The sequence below is a fragment of the Lycorma delicatula genome, chromosome 12 (assembly GCF_047948215.1).
Source record: "Lycorma delicatula isolate Av1 chromosome 12, ASM4794821v1, whole genome shotgun sequence".
Taxonomy (NCBI): domain Eukaryota; kingdom Metazoa; phylum Arthropoda; class Insecta; order Hemiptera; family Fulgoridae; genus Lycorma; species Lycorma delicatula.
The window spans coordinates 62,164,674-62,185,666 of record NC_134466.1 but is presented as its reverse complement, the minus strand read 5'-3'; the positions used below and the strand labels follow the sequence as shown (position 1 = coordinate 62,185,666).

At 32.8% G+C, this 20,993-nt stretch overlaps 1 protein-coding gene across 1 annotated transcript in view; it reads right to left on the bottom strand.

The window, feature by feature from the left end:
• Window positions 1–20,993, bottom strand: part of LOC142332777 (uncharacterized) — a 288,220-nt gene that overhangs the window by 99,894 nt on the left and 167,333 nt on the right. The window contains exons 2-3 of the mRNA XM_075379392.1: window positions 19,960–20,105; window positions 16,361–16,528 (exon numbers count right to left, since the gene is read on the bottom strand). Of these exons, the coding sequence (XP_075235507.1) occupies window positions 16,361–16,528; window positions 19,960–20,105 (314 nt within the window). The remainder of the gene's footprint in view (window positions 1–16,360; window positions 16,529–19,959; window positions 20,106–20,993) is intronic.

The window sequence follows — 20,993 nt, the reverse complement described above, 5'->3', positions numbered from 1 at the left end:
AAAGGAAATTTAGTAAAATTTAGTAAAGAAAAAGGAAAGTCGAATTCGAACCGATTTTCCTTCCCCTTGTAAGATCCAAATATTTCATTAATTAAAATTTTATTTATATAAATTATGGAACCAATGACCCAATCAACGAAATAACGTTGAAAAGCTCTCAATGTGGGCTTATTACTGCAGTTAAGAAAAACATTTTGGACACTTTTGGTCCAGTCGATTAGAATCAAAAGGGGAAGTTCACAACTACATGTTACAACAGTGATAAATCCAGAATTTCAACACCCTTCAGCTAATCGTGTTTGAGTTATACGAGATACATACGTACGTACTTTCAGACGTCACACCGAAACTAGTGAAAATGGATATCTACGTTGTAATCTGAAAACCGAAATTTTTCACGATCACATTCCTTTACTTGGTACAAGGAAGTAAATAGGTTAAAACTCTTGAAATTTCCATTAATATTATAAAAATAATTATAGACACGTATGAATTTAAATATAAAAAAAAATTCAGACGATAAAAATATTGTTTAGTTTACGATATCTAAAGCACCTTAATATATTCAAGAAATTGAGAATTCCAATATAATAGAAATTAATTCATTACTTTTGTATGAATGTTGGTAAAATAAAAAAATAAAAATTGCACGTAATTCTATATGAGACAGTCACTCCTGAAAAAAAACCTTATTTTCAAGAATAACAAGTACATAATGCCAAACAACTTAGGTAAAGTGAGAGTTCAAGTCATACATTGTTGCCTTTTTCACAGATTAAACTATACTCTGTCGCTTGTTTGCGGTTCGACAAGAACAATGAGACCCGTAAATACGGTTATCGAAAAAGATTTCTGCGATTTAAAAAAAAAAATCATATCTCAAAAAATAATAGAGATAATAAAAGAATATTTTTTCTTTTTAAATTCACAAACTCAAAATATATTGAAGAGTTATACGGAGGAAATGAATTAGAAAATGGTTTTATAGAGGAAGAAGAGGAAGTTGAAGAGGATGAAATGGGAGAAACAATACTGAGATCTGAATTTAAGAGAGCATTAAAAGATTTAAATGGCAGAAAGGCTCCTGGAATAGACGGAATACCTGTAGAATTACTGCGCAGTACAGGTGAGGAAGCGATTGATAGATTATACAAACTGGTGTGTAATATTTATGAAAAAGGGGAATTTCCGTCAGACTTCAAAAAAAGTGTTATAGTAATGATACCAAAGAAAGCAGGGGCAGATAAATGTGAAGAATACAGAACAATTAGTTTAACTAGTCATGCATCAAAAATCTTAACTAGAATTCTATACAGAAGAATTGAGAGGAGAGTGGAGGAAGTGTTAGGAGAAGACCAATTTGGTTTCAGGATAAGTATAGGGACAAGGGAAGCAATTGTAGGCCTCAGATTAATAGTAGAAGGAAGATTAAAGAAAAACAAACCGACATACTTGGCGTTTATAGACCTAGAAAAGGCATTCGATAACGTAGACTGGAATAAAATGTTCAGCATTTTAAAAAAAATTAGGGTTCAAATACAGAGATAGAAGAATTGCTAACATGTACGAACCAAACAGCAACAGTAACAATTGAAGAACATAAGAAAGAAGCCGTAATAATAAAGGGAGTCCGACAAGGATGTTCCCTATCTCATTTACTTTTTAATCTTTACATGGAACTAGCAGTTAATGATGTTAAAGAACAATTTAGATTCGGAGTAACAGTACAAGGTGAAAAGATAAAGATTCTACGATTTGCTGATGATATAGTAATTCTAGCCGAGAGTAAAAAGGATTTAGAAGAAACAATGAACGGCATAGATGAAGTCCTACGCAAGAACTATCGCATGAAAATAAACAAGAACGAAACAAAAGTAATGAAATGTATTAGAAATAACAAAGATGGACCACTGAATGTGAAAATGGGAGGAGAAAAGATTATGGAGGTAGAAGAATTTTGTTATTTGGGAAGTAGAAGTTATTTTGTTATTTGGGACGAAGCAGGAGCGATATAAAATGCCGAATAGCACAAGCGAAACGAGCCTTTAGTCAGAAATATAATTTGTTTACATCAAAAATTAATTTATATGTCAGGAAAATATTTTTGAAAGTATATGATTGGAGTGTCGCTTTATATGGAAGTGAAGCTTGGACAATCGGAGTATCTGAGAAGAAAAGATTAGAAGCTTTTGCTTCTGCGGTGCTATAGGAGAATGTTAAAAATCAGATGGGTGGATAAAGTGACAAATGAAGAGGTAATGCGGCAAATAGATGAAGAAAGAAGCATTTGGAAAAATATAGTTAAAAGAAGAGACAGACTTATAGGCCACATATTAAGACATCCTGGAATAGTCGCTTTAATATTGGAAGGACAGGTAGAAGGAAAAAATTGTGTAGGCAGGCCACGTTTGGAATATGTAAAACAAATTGTTAGGAATGTAGGATGTAGGGGGTATACTGAAATGAAACGACTAGCACTAGATAGGGAATCTTGGAGAGCTGCATCAAACCATTCAAATGAAAGATAAAAAAAAAAACTCAAAAAGATTTTATACATAACTTAGAATGTTTCATTATGAGGTCCGTTGGTCAGTCTGAAAACATGCAGCCGATAATCGATTTCTGCCCAGGTCCGCTAGATCATCGTGTGTGACAATAGTAACGGTGATCCGTTGTGTTAAATGATGTAAATTCCTGATTTTTTCGTTGTACACATTATTTTTAACTTAACCGGATAGAAAAAAAATCTACGTAGTTTCTCGGAGACCAAAGCACAGAACCGGCCCTAGCAATCCAACGATTCTTTAATTTTTTTTATATTTTTCAGTATAAAACCGATTAATGTATATATATACATATACATACAGGAAAAACTGTTTGTAATTTAAAACGTTATTATTCTGTATTAATTATATTAATTGGGAATTAAATTCAACATCGGAATATTTTACACATATTACAATAATATAAATTGCCCTGAAACTTATTACAGAATTTACATTTATTGGAAGTTAACTTAACAATAATAGAAATTCCTCCTTTTATGTTACAAGTTACTTAGATATTTCAAACAACAGAAAACTTGTAGCTAACTTTCATTTGAGTTTACGGTTGTAAAACATCGAACTTTAGCTATGTAGTAGACATAAACAATAGCATTAAATAACAATAGCATAAATCACACTAACGTATTACCAGGAGGAATGATAAATATTTATAATTCTTGTTTCCAAAATACGAATAGTTTGTAAATAGTTTACATGGACATGCGTGCTATTAACATTCATAACATAACTTAAATAACTTTTCCACAGGATTTTCTAATATAATTATTAACTAAATACCCATACTTCGTAAGGGTGTTGAAATAAAGGATCATGATACATAGGATGGAATAGTATTTCGTAGTTTTTCAGTAAAAAATAAAGTGATTTCCTACATATTATCTTTGAAAATAGATTTTTCGTAGATTTAAAAGTAGATTTATATCAAGGATCTAAAGGATATTTTGATCCTTGAACCTGTTTCACTATTTTAGATTGATTAAAAAGAAGGTTGATAAAATTTTATGAAACCAGATTTCTTTCTTTTTCCTGTTTAGCCTCTGGGAATTACCGTTCAGTATTTTTTCCGAGGATGATATGTATGAGTGTCGTCTGACTGTTGTCGTATGTAAAGTGTCGTCTTGAACAATCTCAGTTCGACCATTCCTAAGATATGTGGTTAATTGAAAAACCCAAGCACCAAAGAAGACCGGTATCCACGATCTAGTATTCAAATCCGTATGAAGCCAGGTTTAGATATGTAAACATCAAGGTGAAATAATTTTTGTTCATTTCTAAATTTTCTGTATTTCTTAACCCTGTTCTATAAAGTAAAGAGAAACAGGAAAAGAAAATAATACAAAGAGGAAGATAAAGAGAGAGAGAGATACAGATAAGCATGTTACGAGGACATCTACGAGTTAAAATTCCTTTAGTTTTAAAACATTTCATATTTCATTTATTTCCAATATTACATTGTTAACCAAAACAGACTTTGGTCTTTCTGGAATAGCATCTAGAGCTATAGCACCTCTAGCCTTCTAGAGCTATAGCTTTAGAAGGGAAAGCATCGTAATCGATCCAATTTGGGCATATGCGGTTTTCACTGGATCTTGACGTTTTGACATCTAAAGAACTCAAAAAACCGGATGGAAATTTTCCGGATGTGTTCGTACGTACATGTGTGTGTGTGTGTGTGTGTGTGTGTGTGTGTGTGTGTGTTCGATGTTAGCCTCTAAATCACCTTCTGTCTCTAAAACAATTGAACCGATTCTGACCAAACTTGGTCAGATTACTTCTATATATATGAGACATTTATACCATTAAATTTTCAACTTAAAAGGTCAAAAGGGTGAGGCTGTAGAGCAAGGTTACCCTCACTATCTGAAAATTTTGCCTAATTAAGGTAATATTTTTTAGGCACATTTGTTAACGATTAAAAAATAACAATATTTGCAAAATCGCATCCGCCAACCCAAAAAAATGCTGCTGTAGTCATCTGCTACGTTGTGACGTCCCAGGTGAGCGGGATAATCAAATAAATGAACAATATTTTATAATCATCATTCACTAAAGTTTATGGCTTGTCGATTTAGCCACCTTACTCTCATCTCCGCTTTTCTCTTCAAGTCATTATATGAATCATGGCCCATCTTTTCTTTAACATTATTAATGATGGTTGCTCTCGGTATTCCTGTAAGTTTTTACGCAAAACCTTGCCCTCAGGTATATTCGTCAAAAACTGGTCATGTCGTATTACATGTCCTGTTAATTTCGCTCATCTTCTTCTTCGTATAACATTTAACAAGAACCTCTTCTCACTCACTTCTGCTAACACTTGATCATTTCTTTTCTTATCCACCCAGCTTGTTCTTGTTTTTCTCCTCCAAATCCACATTTCATTGCTTCCAGTCTTCTTCTCTCTACTTTCCCAAGCGTCCACGTTTCACATCCATAAGTTAGAACACTCCAGGTATAAGTTTTAGCGAACTGTTTCCTTATTTGCATACTCATATGATTTTTTTTTTTTTTTGTCTTCAGTCATTTGACTGGTTTGATGCAGCTCTCCAAGATTCCCTATCTAGTGCTAGTCGTTTCATTTCAGTATACCCTCTACATCCTACATCCCCAACAATTTGTTTTACATACTCCAAACGTGGCCTGCCTACACAATTTTTCCCTTCTACCTGTCCTTCCAATATTAAAGCGACTATTCCAGGATGCCTTAGTATGTGGCCTATAAGTCTGTTTCTTCTTTTAACTATATTTTTCCAAATGCTACTTTCTTCATCTATTTGCCGCAATACCTCTTCATTTGTCACTTTATCCACCCATCTGATTTTTAACATTCTCCTATAGCACCACATTTCAAAAGCTTCTAATCTTTTCTTCTCAGATACTCCGATCGTCCAAGTTTCACTTCCATATAAAGCGACACTCCAAACATACACTTTCAAAAATCTTTTCCTGACATTTAAATTCATTTTTGATGTAAACAAATTATATTTCTTACTGAAGGCTCGTTTAGCTTGTGCTATTCGGCATTTTATATCGCTCCTGCTTCGTCCATCTTTAGTAATTTTACTTCCCAAATAACAAAATTCTTCTACCTCCATAATCTTTTCTCCTCCTATTTTCACATTTAGTGGTCCATCTTTGTTATTTCTACTACATTTCATTACTTTCATATGATTATCAGTCAGTATATTCTTTTTATTCTGGAAAACTCGTTTTGCCAGCGCTATTCTTCTTTTTACTTCTTTTTGCAAATTTATTCGCTAGTGATGGTGCTTTCTGAATAACAAAAAACTGTTAACCTTCTCTACAACAGTACCGTCTAATGTAATAACGACTTTTGTACTTTACTGCAAACAGAATCTTTGTCTTCTCCTTATTATTAATTTTCAATCTAAGTTTTGTGAGTACTTTAGATAGTTTTCTAACATAATCTCCATTCTTATAGTGTATAGGATTGAAATAAAAACGAAACATCGATTGCGTACTAAATTTAATTTTAACATAAAACAGACAGTAAATGGTACATGATATTTATTTCTACTAATATTAGACGATAATTTTGTTCAAAATCGGTCTGTGATATGAGAAGCAAGAGACATAAGACATAATAATAATAAGCAGCGGTACAGGTGCTCGGGTGTCGGCGTCGTTTACTGAGCGCGTCGTACCAGCTTTGCAACGCTTCCAAAACGGGCTCGCTCGCTCGGTACCGCACATCGAGGTACCTGTGCGTGGCCCATAATTTACCCTTTCCAATCATATGCGTAATTTATATTTCCGGCCGGCTTTTGCGCGGGCTGAGGTTGACATATTGAATTTTTATACTTTTTTACACATAAATATTGTCCAAAATACAATTATTTTTATTTAAATCGAACTACTTGGATAAACTCTAAACACAAACATACGAATCATCGCGCTATCACGTCTAAGTCGTGAGTTACACTGATTGGAAATGAGCGAGAGTGCCAGTTTTGTCTCATCTGTGCTGTGTTTCCTCACAGCCAATCCATTCGCAAGTGATGCAAACTCAAATTCGTATCGCCCGGCTGATCTTGTAAGTTATAAAATGATACCGCATGAGACTAATAGTTAGGGAGTTGTTAAGGCAGGACGATATAGACCTTTTTGTTATGCAACAAATTTCTGTTCTGGTACCCGTATGTTTCGGTGTAATTTTAAAGACATTTCACGTCAAAAATTACTGTAGATACTGAGACCTATTTTATTCAATTTTAGGGTCATAAACCATAATGAAATATTAATTCTGCCCTTTAACGTCCTACAAATTTCAGTACGACCTCATTTCATCGGGGTAATCCAGCGAAATCTTTCACTAGCCCTAACTCATAAACGAATGATTTTAGGACATATGTTTACATGTTTTTTTATATCACTTTCAGGAGTAGAATAGGTTACGAAAGTCCTGGGAGAACTTCGTGATACGCTGTATATAATATACGTTTATCTAACGATCAGAATAAAAGATAAATTATTTATAGCGTGTTATTATTTATCCTTGCAACACAAATACAGGATATATTATAAATTAAAACCAAATTATAGAATGGGATAGAATCGTAGCGTATGATTAGCCGTTGCCGTTCAAAAATGTTTCTTTTGCTAAAAAAAATATATATATATATATTGAATACCGATTTTATTATCTCCTTACTGTTTGTTTCATCATTATTTTTTCTTTATATCAACATTTTTATGCATTAAAATGGTTTATAAATATTATAAACGATTTTAATAATCATCCTTGATTGTAATAGCTATTAGTAACTGGAAAATTGAATGTTCAAATTGGGCAAGAATTAAGAATGGTGGCTGGGGATAGAATTTAGGAATGCGATAGTCGTTAGCGTAAATAAATAATTGGCTAGCTCGGCCCTCCAACTATGTAAGGCTGATAGTACGGTCAACCCCATACCATTTGCAACTGACAAACGATAAAGTTACGTATGTTTCAATTATCATTTGCATCATATTCGGAATGCATAACAAACAGAGCATTAAAAAATCAATTTTTTTGTTTATTTATTTGAAAAATTGCTTATGTTTATTGTTTCAAAACAACAACAAGTCGTTTTGATTGCTTTTTTAATCGATCGATGTTCATTCCCACCTTTTTATCTTTTAAAAAAAGTAATTTTTAAAATTTTTCGAAATTGTCGAGAAAATAATTTTTAATTTTCGTTAAACAAGAGAAAATTATTACGGTTAATGCCAAATTTTATATCTTACAAATAATCTAATATTATATTTATAATATATAGTATAATATAATATACTTTATATCTTAAGTTACAAAGAAATACCTTAAAATTCGTCAAAATGGTAATTTTTTTAGTTTTACTACGTTTTTCAATATTTGAAGTTATCAGTAAAGCCGAATTTGTTTTCATAATTAGTGAAAACATATTCTGTCAAGCTTTCCTGCTACGTGAAATTTCTTTTATATTTCTATATAAGACATTTTTTTTTTACATACAACTCCATACCTAAACATATTTATGTTGAGCTAATGTTCTGTTTAACACCATTCAAATACTAGATTTTACCGAAAGAGATGCGATGAACAAAATGTATCACAACTTATTTTTAAATATTATTCTTAATAGTATTTCGTATCTTACTGAATTCATCCTGTAGAATTTCTTGTAGGATAAAAACAAAATGTCTCCTATTAAAATGGAATCTCTATAAAAAAAAAAGGAATCGATCAAATAACCGACATCCTTACTCGATTTATTTTCAATCGAAAACACACGGGACTTTGAGCGTACTTGATCTATTCTCTAGAGGAGATTTCACGGTAAGTTATACTCTTATTTGAAAATAATTAGGTTGCTTGGAGATGTAAAGTTTTTGTATTATAGTACAGGGTCATTCACGGGAACCGGATGTTTTTAAAATAATCATAAAAAATTGAATATTTACTTTAAAAAAGTTTTATTAGTACTGAAACACTTGTTAAATCAAAGCATTTGTTACTTACTCGTTAACGAAAAATTATGTCCGGCAAGTGATGTCCATTTTGGGCAATACATTGTTGTAGCCTTCCACGGTAACTGGCCTCAATTCTTTGCAGCATGTCTACATCAATCCGGGTGACATGATGACGAATTGCGATCTTTAGGTCCTCCAATGTACGCGGTTTATTGCCGTACACACGCGATTTCAGAAACTCCCACAGAAAAAAATCACAACTACTCAAGTCGGGGGACCGAGGGGGCCAAGGAATGTCGCCGAATTTGGAAACGATCCGTCCCGGAAACAAGTTACGGAGAACAGCCATCGTTGCCCTCGCTGTGTGCTCTGTAGCTCCATCCTGCTGGAATAACGCATTTTGAAAATCGATTCCCCAGTTTCGTAACTCAGGGATGAAAAACGTATTCAACATCGCAATGTAACGATCAGCTGTTACAGTTACGGCAGCGTCATTTTCTTCAAAAAATACGGTCCAATAACACCGACCTTTCCTATTGCACACCAGACAGTCACCTTTGGCCTATGAAGTGGTCTCTCGTGAAGCTGATGTGTGCTTCTTTCTGCCAATACCGGCAATTCTGTTTGTTGACGAAGCAATTCGGATGAAAACGGGCTTCGTCACTCATTAGCAATAACAAATTTTCATTTTCGTCAAAAATGGTAAGCATTTGTCGACAAAATTGTAATCGCTGCGTGAAATCTTGCTCATTTAACTGCCGCACGACGGCTATCTTGTAAGGATGGAAATGCAGGTCTGTATGCAGAATTCGTCTTACTGTACTTGTGCTCATTTGAAGCGCTGCTAATTGCCTCTGAATAGAGCGGCGTGGGCTTCTGACAACGGCTTTCCTTACTCGTTCGATGTTCTCCGGAGTGCTAGCAGTTCGTCGGGGACCCGGTGGTTTTTTCTTCAATACTGAACCGCTTGTTCGAAGGTTGTTTACCCGTCGCAATATTGTGTTACGGGAAGGGACGCTTGCATTACGATGGATATTAAACTGACGGCGGAAATCTCGCCGAACAGCAGTTACGGATTCGTCATTTCGCACAAAACTGTCATATGAGTACAGGCGTTGGTCTAGCGTCCACGGCTCCATCTCAACGACTAAAATGTAAATGCTATGAACAAAGGAAACATCAGACACCAGCCACGTTCCCCTCCCTCCACGAACGCTCGAGTACAACCCACTTCAAAAACATCCGGTTCCCGCGAATGACCCTGTATGTCGTTAGAATTCTTATAGATATTTACTTTCTTGTACGAAGTAAAGGAAATAATGTAATCGCGAAAAATTTCGTTTTTCAGATTTCAACGGAAATATCCATTTTGATTATCCCTGAATTCATTTTGACTTGTTTCGGTGTGACGTCTATACGAACGTACGTATGTAGCTCGTGTAACTCAAAAACGATAAGCCGTAGAATGTCGAAATGTTAGATTTAGGGCTGTAGTAACATCTAATTGTGCACCTTCCCTTTTGATTGCAATCGACTGGACCAAAAGTATCCAAAAAAGAACTCAATTCAAAACAAAATTGAATTTTGAACTTTTTTTTAACTTCATTAATAAGCTCTCATTGAGAGCTTTTTAATGATATATCATAACTGGTACTTATTTTCATTGGTTCCAGAGTTATAACCGAGTATAACTTTAATTAATGAAATATTTGGATCTTACAAGGGAAAGGCAAATCGGTTGGATCCGACTTCATTTCCTTTTTATAACTTTTTTTTTTCAATTTTAATGTATTGATTTATCAATAAATATTAATAAACTCGATTGAAAAAAATATGAAGAAAAATCAGACGTTTTTAGGGAAATAAAATTTTATGTTCTTTTAATTTTAATTCAAAAATATTTACTCAGGTTAATAATTATTAATAAATCAATATATTTAAATAAAAAAAAAAAAAAGTTTAAAAGAATATATGTATAGTTGCCGCCACAGGGAATCTACGAGCTTGTGACGTCACGTACTGACATTTCATTTATTGTTTTCCAAAACATTATTTTTGTGTGTAATTATTATTTTAATTTCCTTTTTTCGACAATACGGTCATTAGTTCAGTCAATTTGTATTTTTATTTGAAAATCCTTACCTACCGATTGATGTTTTTTTCCATATGTTAGGGGTGATGAGGGAAGCTTAACTCCAGATTATTAACATCCCCTCCCATATATTTTTGAAAAACTCAAAAATGTTTTGAAATGCGTTTTTCTCCGAATCTATGCATTTTAGAGAAAAGTCTTTCAAACAAAAAATGTAAAGGACATTCTCCTCTACAATTAATGTTTTTGAAGTTATGCCGTATAATTTTAAATTCAAATACTAGGTGGCGCTGAAGTTGTAAAAAACGTGTTATTTCGGTTTTTTCGTCTGTATTGCATTTGGAAATGTTGTTAATCTCAAAAAAACAGACAACTTTTATTTAAACAATTTTTATTGTACGACTTACCGTTCTGGAGCTGTAGCTTGTGAAAATGTTGTGAATCGGGCACGTGTTCGAAACCGGTCTATTCGCTGAACAATGCCGATCTCCCCGGCTACAGTAATAATAGGACCGCTGCGTTGCCATTGTACCGCTATAACTCTGGAATGCTAAGTCGTACAAGAAAATTCTTTAAATAAAAGTCTGCTCGTGACATTACAAGCCCGTACATTGGCTGGGCCTAGTATACTAACAGTTCCGCTTTCATGATACCATTGAGGCACATTGGTTTCTTCTGCACAGTAGTTTTTTTACAATCAGAGATTAACAATTATTAATAAATCAATATATTTAAATTAAATAAAAGTTAAAAAAAAAGATGAAGTCGGATTCGAACCGATGTGCCTTCCCCTTATAAGATTCAAATATTTCATTAATTAAACTTTTATTTGTTTATAACTCTGGCACCAATGAAAATAAGTATCACTTATATCGTTGAAAAGCTCTCAGTGAGAGTTTATTACTGCAGTTAAGAAAAAGTCTGAAATCTAATTTTTTTAAATTTTCTGCTTTTTTGGGCACTTTTAGTCCAATCGATTGCAAACAGAAGGGAAAGTGTACAATTAGATGTTACTACGGTCATAAATACAAAATTTCAACATCCTACCGCTAATGGTTTTCGAGTTATGCGAGATACATACAGACGTCACGCCGAAACTAGTCAACATGGATATTCCGTTGAAATCTGAAAACCAAAGTTTTTCACGACGACTATATTTTTTTATTTCGTATCACTTAATTTTGAAAATACATTTAGAGACAATTTTCTGTTTTGAAAAAGCGTGATAATATGCATGAACAGTGTTGAAATTAAATAAATCATGGAAAATACGTTTATTAATACATCTTTTTTTTTTTTTTTAAATATTATATATTTACTCTTTCTTGGTTCATTTCAGCCTTATAATAATAATAATAATAATGATGATATCTCATTCACGAATTACAGGATTTCATATTAAATTCAAATTTTACACTGTTTCAACAGAAAAACATTGTTTTTTGTTTTTTTTTAATAAAAAGGAAAAACTGAAATAATAATGTCATGGAAAAATGCACTTCATAAAAGAGTCAGATATACTTAAGCTTAATATAAAAACTGGAAATATATTATGAAACGGTAGCACTACACTTGTGCCATATTACACTCACATCACAGAACATCCAGAGTGATTTCATTATTCTGGTGACTTGATTAAATTTAATTTTCTGTCGTTACATAGACATAAAAATTATTCAGAATTTATTTTTACTGAAGAACTTAATATAATTTTATTAAATTTCGAAAAATTTAGCATAATTTATTAGAAGGTAAGATTTACATGATCATCATCGTGCATCCTGCCTGGCGACACGTCCCACCCGCTGTCTCCACCCACTTCTGTTTCACGCCTTCTGCTTCGCCCCTTTCTAGTTTCCAGTCCAACCTATTCTTCTTCTTCCTAGCTTTCAGTACTCTTTATTCCTTTTTATCCCTGTACTTTCCACGTTCTTTACTCTTGTTCATTACTTCTTCATTTCTCACTTTATCATTCTATCTTACTTTCTCCATCCTTTTTCACAATACTCCAAAACGAAAAAAAATCATTCCACTCCTACGTAAGAATTATTTAGATGAATATAACATAATGATTTGAAGCTGGGGTTTTAATTTTTTACTAATTCAAACACTCATCTGCCATGTAAAATATATATCGATTATGCTTATATTAAAGCAATAATTTTTAAAAATATTCCTTACTCTTCCTTTTCCTGTTTAGCCAACGGTAACTACCGTTTAGATAATTCTTCAGAGGATGATATGTATGAGTGTAAATGAAGTGTAGTCTTGTACATTCTCAGTACTCTAGATTGGTGTTACTGACCGTTCATTATAAACTATTTATTCAAATTTCTTTTAGTAAGAAAATGCCTTGCAATTATAAAACAAAAATAAGTTATAGAACTGAATTACAACCTTAAAACTAGGAGGAATTTTTTTAACATTACGAATCAAGTAAAGTTATCTATAAATTCATTATAAAGTATTTATTCAAATTTCTGTTAATAAGAAAATGCCTTGCAATTATAAAACAAAAATAAGTTATTAATTACAACCTTAAAACTGGGAGGAATTTTTTTAACATTACGAATCAAGTAAAGTTATCTAATGCTTAATTATTAGTTTAAACAGTTACACAAAAATTTCTAATGCATTAAATATAAAGTTGAATCCTTAGATGAACAATTAATTTAAAAACGATTATTGATTTGAATTTAAATTAACATTTTTTAGAAAATCTCTGAAAATGAAGTAAAAGCTCTGAAAGTACTAGAATTTACATTTTTTAATTCGTCGGTAAGTGGAAATTTAATTTATACAATTGTATTAATACCAACGGTGCCGAATGCTTAATAGATTAAATTATGTGTTTCGACCGATTATTAGATTTCTAATTCTTATTAAATATGTAAAGTGTTTAAAATTGTACTTTCAAATAAACGAATTAATTTTAACGAATTTTCAGGTAATGTTGTTGATAGAAGATTTCTTTGGTTCTCTATATTTATAATCGACTAAAAATAGCTCTTTATTCCAATTTTCAATTTTTTTCTTTTTAGTTTCGCCTAAAGGATAAAATTAACGGTCTAATTCTAAGAAATTAATATTTCGCACAATGACATTATTCATTAGATAATTCGTTTTTAATCGACTTATTTGTTTAAATTTTTTTCGTTTCTTTTTCGAGTTTATTTCGATTGTCATAACCATAATTAAATACAAGGTAGGAAATATTATTGTAAAAACATATTTACGAAAATCTGAAGCCGTGTAAAAATACTTCATTTATAATATTAGAAAATAATTTCATATGGAAACAATGAATTTAGTTAAATTATACCTGTAAGTATTGTGTTCATACAATGAAATTTTATTCAGAAATTCTTGTTTTAGCCAAACGTGGATACACTGCAGATATGTTTTTTTTTTTTTAATAAGCGATTTACTAGTGGCGCGGCAATTAAGCAATTTGTAAAACAAATTTAGTAGTATTAAATTATAGTATAATCAAATTAGTATTAAAGTGAGTAAAACATTTATCACGGATTAGGCAAGCAAATATGTTTAACTGTATGGTGCTCGACTTGTAAAATAATGAGGTTGCGCGAGAATCAGAAGATGGCGTGAAACAGAAGTGGGTGGAGACAGCGCGTGGGACGTGTCGCCAGGCAGGATGCACGATGATGATCATGTAAAACTTACCTTCTAATAAATTATGCTAAATTTTTCGAAATTTAATAAAATTATATTAAGTTCTTCAGTAAAAATAAATTCTGAATAATTTTTATGTTAGTGTAACGACAGAAAATTAAATTTAATCAAGTCACCAGAATAATGAAATCTCAATGTCTTGTGCAACTGAATTGCAGAAAATATTACGAAACCTACCGGGTTGGTCTAGTGGTGAACTCGTCTTTCCAAATCAGCTGATTTGGAAGTCGACAGTTCCAGCGTTCAAGTCCTAGTAAAGTCAGTTATTTTTACACAAATTTGAATATTAGATCGTGGATACCGGTGTTTTTTGGTGGTTGGGTTTCAATTAACCACACATCTCAGAAATGCAAGAACTGAGACGTGTACAAGATTACACTTCATTTACACTCATTCATATCATCCTCTGAAGTATTATCTAAACGGTAATTACCGGAGACTAAACAGGAAAAAGAAAGACAATGTTACGAATTTTATCACAGATTTAGCAAGTCAATGTACATTCTACTGTCTTATTGATAAGTGAATGTTTGTTTCCAGGTCTTGTTTTTCAACCCACCGGGTTGGTCTAGTGATGACGCATATTCCCAAATCAAGCTGATTTGGAAGTCGAGAGTTCCAGCGTTCAAGTCCTAGTAAAGTCAGTTATTTTTATATGGGTTTGAATACTAGATCGTGGATAGCGGTGTCCTTTGGTGGTTAGGTTTCTGTTAACCACACATCTCAGGTATGGTCGAACTCAGATTGTACAAGACTACACTTCATTTACACTCATACACATCATCCTCTGAAGTATTATCTGAACGGTAATTACCGGAGGCTAAACAGGAAATGGTCTTGATTTTCGCTTATATGCTACTTATCATGCACTCTAAAAACAAGTACGTATGCTCAAATGTGCAAGTAGTTCAGTCAGTGTTTCACGACTAAAATTATACAAAATACTATCGACGCGCTGACTGCTATAATGAAAGGACCTAATATTTTTATTTTAGTTTTTCTTTTTTTTTTCTTTTCGAATAGCTCATTTAGAGAGCTCGCTTAATCAACTTTTTAGCCGATGGTTCTTTCATTTTTCTAGAGTGGTGTTATTTGTCTTCTTGAATCCATCTTTTCCCTCTTCTACAAGTTTTTCCTCTCCTGAAACTCTTTCCTGTATTGTTTTTCTGAATGTCGCTCTGTCTTTTAAAATGTCTGAGTCTATTGAATCGTTTACAAGGTCATTGTCTATTTCTTTAAGCCAGGTTATCCTGTTCTTGTGAGTGATTAGCAGGGTGAAGATCTGTTTTGTTAGTCTGATGTTCTTCATTCTGTATATGTGTCCGTAGAATTGCAGTCTTCTTTTCCTGATTACATCTGTTATTTTTTCTATTTTGGAATATAACTCTTGGTTTGATCTTTTTTTATAATCTAGTCCTGTGTTGTGTTTTGGACCTAATATTTTCCGTAAGATTCTTCTCTCTATTTTCTCTATTCTCTCTACGTAATGTACTTTATGTAGTTTCAGCGTTTCTGTTGCATATAGTACTTATGGTCTAACTACCGTTTGGTAGCGTCTTAATTTGGCGTTCCAGGAAAGGGATTTCTTGTTGTAGGTATTCTTCGTGATATTGTATGATTTTTCTATTTTGAGTAATCTGTTTTCTAGAGCTATTTTTTCACTATTGTTTTATGTTATCCATTCTCCTAGTTTTTATTTATTTATTTTTATTTTTTATATTCCTTCGACTTGCCTTTCCCGCACATATTTTTGAGTACACGCTTTAAAACCAAGGTATGTATTAGCACAAATGTACTTATATTTCATACAACTTTATAAATCTTAAAATTAACACACCGACGATGACAATACATTCCTACTGGTACCCTTGCAGTTATAAAAATTAAAATGAATGTATTTTCTAACTCAAAAAGAAAGGTTGTACCACGAATTTTGATCTGAGGATATACACACAAAGTCAAAAATAGTTTCTTATATACGCTATATCACATTCTCACGTGCACACGGGATCGAGAGAATAATTATAAAAAAAAAAAAAAAAAATAGAAAAAATTTTACCTTCCATAACAAATGGTGGAGCGAGGGCTGTAACAACTCTGAAAACACTTCTAGCACCTCGTGGAGTTGAAGCTGGTACTAGATGACCGCCAGGCCAAACAACTGATTCTAGTTTAACTGCAGAGTGTCCAATAATTTCACCGACCCAACGCCATTCACGTGATTCTTCTAGAATAAAAAAAAAAATTATTATTATATTGAAATTCTTAACTAAAGATTTGTGCAAAAAGAAATAAATATTAAAGATTATAAAACATGATTGCCAAAACAATAATATTGCTGATAAACATGGTTCTTTAATAAAGGATAATTAAAGAGTGTGCGGGTGACAAAATTGTATATAATGCAGTATTTATATATAGTATAATTTGTTATATATAAATAGATATATATATTTATATAGCCTGAGACACTGCCGGTAACGTAAGAATTCCACCACTGGGTCATATATCTAAATCGGATCAGCCGTTTAGGTGTTTGTGAAACAAACATACATATATATATATATACATCCTAAATAAATTACACTCCTTTTTGGGCAGTTGCATAAAAACACTAGTAAGACTTTACACGTATGACATACAAGGTTTCCGAATCGTTCAGAATGAAGCGTTCAAATGCGAGTGATTAAAAAACAGCATTCATTTGATAGATTTTTCAAATTTTTTTAATCTATTTAAACATATATGTTTATATATATATATACAGGCTGTCCCATATAAAACGCAACCCAACCTTATATTGGTAGGTATTGAAGTAATAAAAAGGCATGTGTAAATGTAAATGTAATTATATTATTACCATCCATTACCTTACATTTAGAGTAAATGATGAAAGTGACCGCCATCTTCTTTAATACAAGCTTCAATTCTTTTTACAGCGTTTCTTGCAACTTTTTTCAAAGTTTATGGCCGGATATTTAATACAGCTTGTTCAATATTGACTTTCAATAGTTCAAGTGTTCGTGGTTTGTCGCTGTTGGCTTTTTCTATGAGGTAACCCCTAAGAAAAAAATCCGCCGCAGTCAAATCTGGAGATCTTGGTGGCCACAAGCCTCGACCGATAACACGATTACCAAAGAATTCCTCGACGAAATCAAAAGTTGAACCTGCGTAGTGCGATGTCGCACCGTCATGTTGTAGCCGGCAGTGTCTGTCTTCCTCTTCCAAGAGTGCGATGAACCGAAATAAAATATCTTGATATCGTTCTGCAGTAATGGTGTACTCGAAAAAAATAAGACCGATTATTTTCTTCCGCGATATCGCCCACCACACGCCCGACTTCTGCGGGTGTAGTTGTTTTTCGTGATAAACGTTGGGATTTTCAGCGCTCCAAATTCTACTGTTTTGGCTGTTTACGTAGCCATCCAAATGAAACAATGCTTCATGTGTGAAAAAAACGAATCCGTAACATTAATTTCCTCACGCAGAAATCGACGGAACCGTTGACAATAATGTAGCCGTTTTTCTTTGTCGGGCTCAAGAAGTCGATGAACCGTTTGAATGCGATAAGGTCGTAATTGTAATCGTTTGGTCGCCTGATGAACAGTTACTTTAGACAAATTAATTTCAGCAGACAAACGTCTGATCGATTTATTTGGCGAGGCGAGTAATCGGTCTTTGATTTCAGTGACTGTATCTGTATTTAACACTGACGCAGATATTTTGTATTCCTTGTTATTAACAGAACCGGTCTCTCTAAATTAATACTGGTGTTTTGTTAGGAGTTTCAGTTAACCACACATCTCAGGAATGGTCGAACTGAGACTGTACAAGACAACATTTCATTTACACTCATACATATCATTCTCATTCATCCTCTGAAGTATTAGCTGAACGGTAATTACCGGTGGCTAAACAGGAAAAAGAAAGGGGCCTACCTCCTTTCATATATGGGCACGGAAAATTTTAAATGAGCAATTTCCAATTGCTCATTCCCTACCCATCGCTGGGTAGGTCGTAGAGAAGCCGTAGAATGGCCTGCCACGTCCCCAAACCTGTCCTCTGGATTACATTTTTTAGAGTACCTGATACATAATGTTTACAAAAAAAAAATCTACAACATTAACGAATTGAAAAGAAGAATAATTGACAAATTTGCTCGTGTATCACTAGACATGATACAACAAGGTATAAACGCATATTATTTGAGCTTACCCCATTGCAAAGTTGTAGAAGGGAAGCGTTTTGAACATTTATTGTAGAATGGTACGCTTTCAGAATTTATTTCATTAGTAATTTACTATCGAAAATGTTAAAATAAAATATTGTAATATTTACAGTAAATAATATCAGTTGATATAGCCGTTAAATTTGTTTGTTTTGTTTGTTAATTTTAGTTATTTTTTATTATTATCAATATTACAGCGCTGTTTAAAGTTCTTTATTGTATGCATTATGATTGTAAAATGCAATAAAATTGTTCATGTAGCGCTTTTTACCTCTTTTTATTGTCAATACGATTTTTCCGTCATTGCAACTTTGAATGCTTATAACTCTATAACGAAGACATTAAAAGGAAAACTGATTTCACCATTGTTTTTCTTGTAAAATTTTAAATCGAAATCATGTGTTATATGTTCATCTTCCTATTTAAAAAAAGAAATTATCTTCATTCAATATGGCAGATCCATGATGGTGCCACTTTCTTTTTCCTGTTTAGCCTCCGGTAACTACCGTTTAGATAATTCTTCAGAGGATGAATGAGGATGATATGTATGAGTGTGAATGAAGTGTAGTCTTGTACATTCTCAGTTCGACCATACCTGAGATGTGTGGTTAATTGAAACCCAACCCACCAAAGAACACCGGTATCCACGATCTAGTATTCAAATCCGTGTAAAAATAGCTGGCTTTACTAGGACTTGAACGCTGTAACTCTCGACTTCCAAATCAGCTGGGAAGACGCCTTAACCACTAGACCAACCCGGTGGGTTATGATGGTGCCACTATAATGATTATGCTATGCTATGCTATGCTATGCTATGCTATGCTATGCTATGCTATGCTATGCTATGCTATGCTATGCTGATGATTAAAGAGCCACTACAATGCAGTTTTTTGTTTTTAATATGTAGAACCACATTTCTTTCTGCCTTGAAATACCTCTCAGATATGGACTTTAAACCTGTTTCCATATTTAAATATCACCTTTTAATATACATATATAAACTATACACCCGTATTTGTTTATATATTGGACGTAAATCTTCAACTGGAAGTCTTGTTGAATTATATTTATTTGTTTACCATACGATTCTAAATAACATACAGTTCTAAGGATGAGGCGTTTTTTCTTTAGGAATCCTTCTCTCTTTTTTTAATTTTTAGAGGAAAAGAAAATTTTTTTGGTCACATATATTTAAGCTCATCATCATGTTGATGACTCGTTCATCAATATTATGCGACTCTATTTCTGGGTAAAAATTCTATTATCTTTCTAACCTTTAGTCGTAAAAATAAGTTAGTAACTAGAAGATAAAGTTAAAAATATTATGTTAACAGGAATCTCTGAAAATTTTCAAATAACATTATCAATAAGGGAATTCGGGATGTGCATTCCGGCATTAAGATTAAGTATCCTGTATAAATTATACTTACGGCGTTCATTTGAAGAATTATGCGTAGTTGTTTTTTCAGGAACCAAATTAAGTATGTGGAATCGTGCAGCCATTTTATCTACAGAAACTGTATCATTATTGGTATTTTTACCACCTAAAGCATCTCCAACCGATGTTCCAAGCTCTCTGAAAAAATGAAAAACATTAAAAGAAAATTATTAATAATACATATTATTAAAAGAAAAATTATTAATTAATTTTTAATTATTCAACTCGCCTTAACGAAATATGATATTATTTAAAAACTAAACCTGTTATATATTATCTAATCTTTTTACTTTCTCGTCTAGATAGCGCCGCTGTAGCACTAGAAGGGAAAGTATTGTAATCGATCCAATTAGCGGTTTTCAGCGGATCTTTTTGACATCTAAAGAACCAAAACAACCAGATGTAAATTTTCCGGATGTTAATGTTCGTACGTACATGTATGTGTACTGTATTGGCCTCTAAATCACCTTATATCTCCAGAATATCTGGACCGATTTTTACCAAACTTAAGTCAGACTTCTTCTACTATATATATGGGGTGGGGCATTGATACCATTAAATTTTCAACTCCAAAGGTCAAGGGGGTGAGGCTATAAAGCAAGGTCACCCTCAGTATCTCGAGATTTCGCTTAATTAAGGTCATATTTCAAAAATATGTTTTGTAAAATAGCATACCCTCCCAGAATAATTGTTTTTTTCGCCTGCTATGTTGTGACATCACAAGCGAGCGGTAGAGTTTAATAAATAAATAAGATTTTATTTATCTAGCTGATTATCCAGATTATCTAGCTGGTATATATTAGATACTCGTATATACTAGAATCATTGGGGAAGTTTTTTGCGTAACACCCTAGATGGCGTAAGTATACCCAAATAACTATTTGTCAATAATGATCTTTCACATGACATTCAACAAAGTTTCAGACGCTTAGTTGCTTGTTTATGGCGATCAAGTAAAGCAAACAAATTTTGAGATTTTCTAAAATGATTAATGAAATTGAAGATCGAGTTCAATTTCACTTCAAG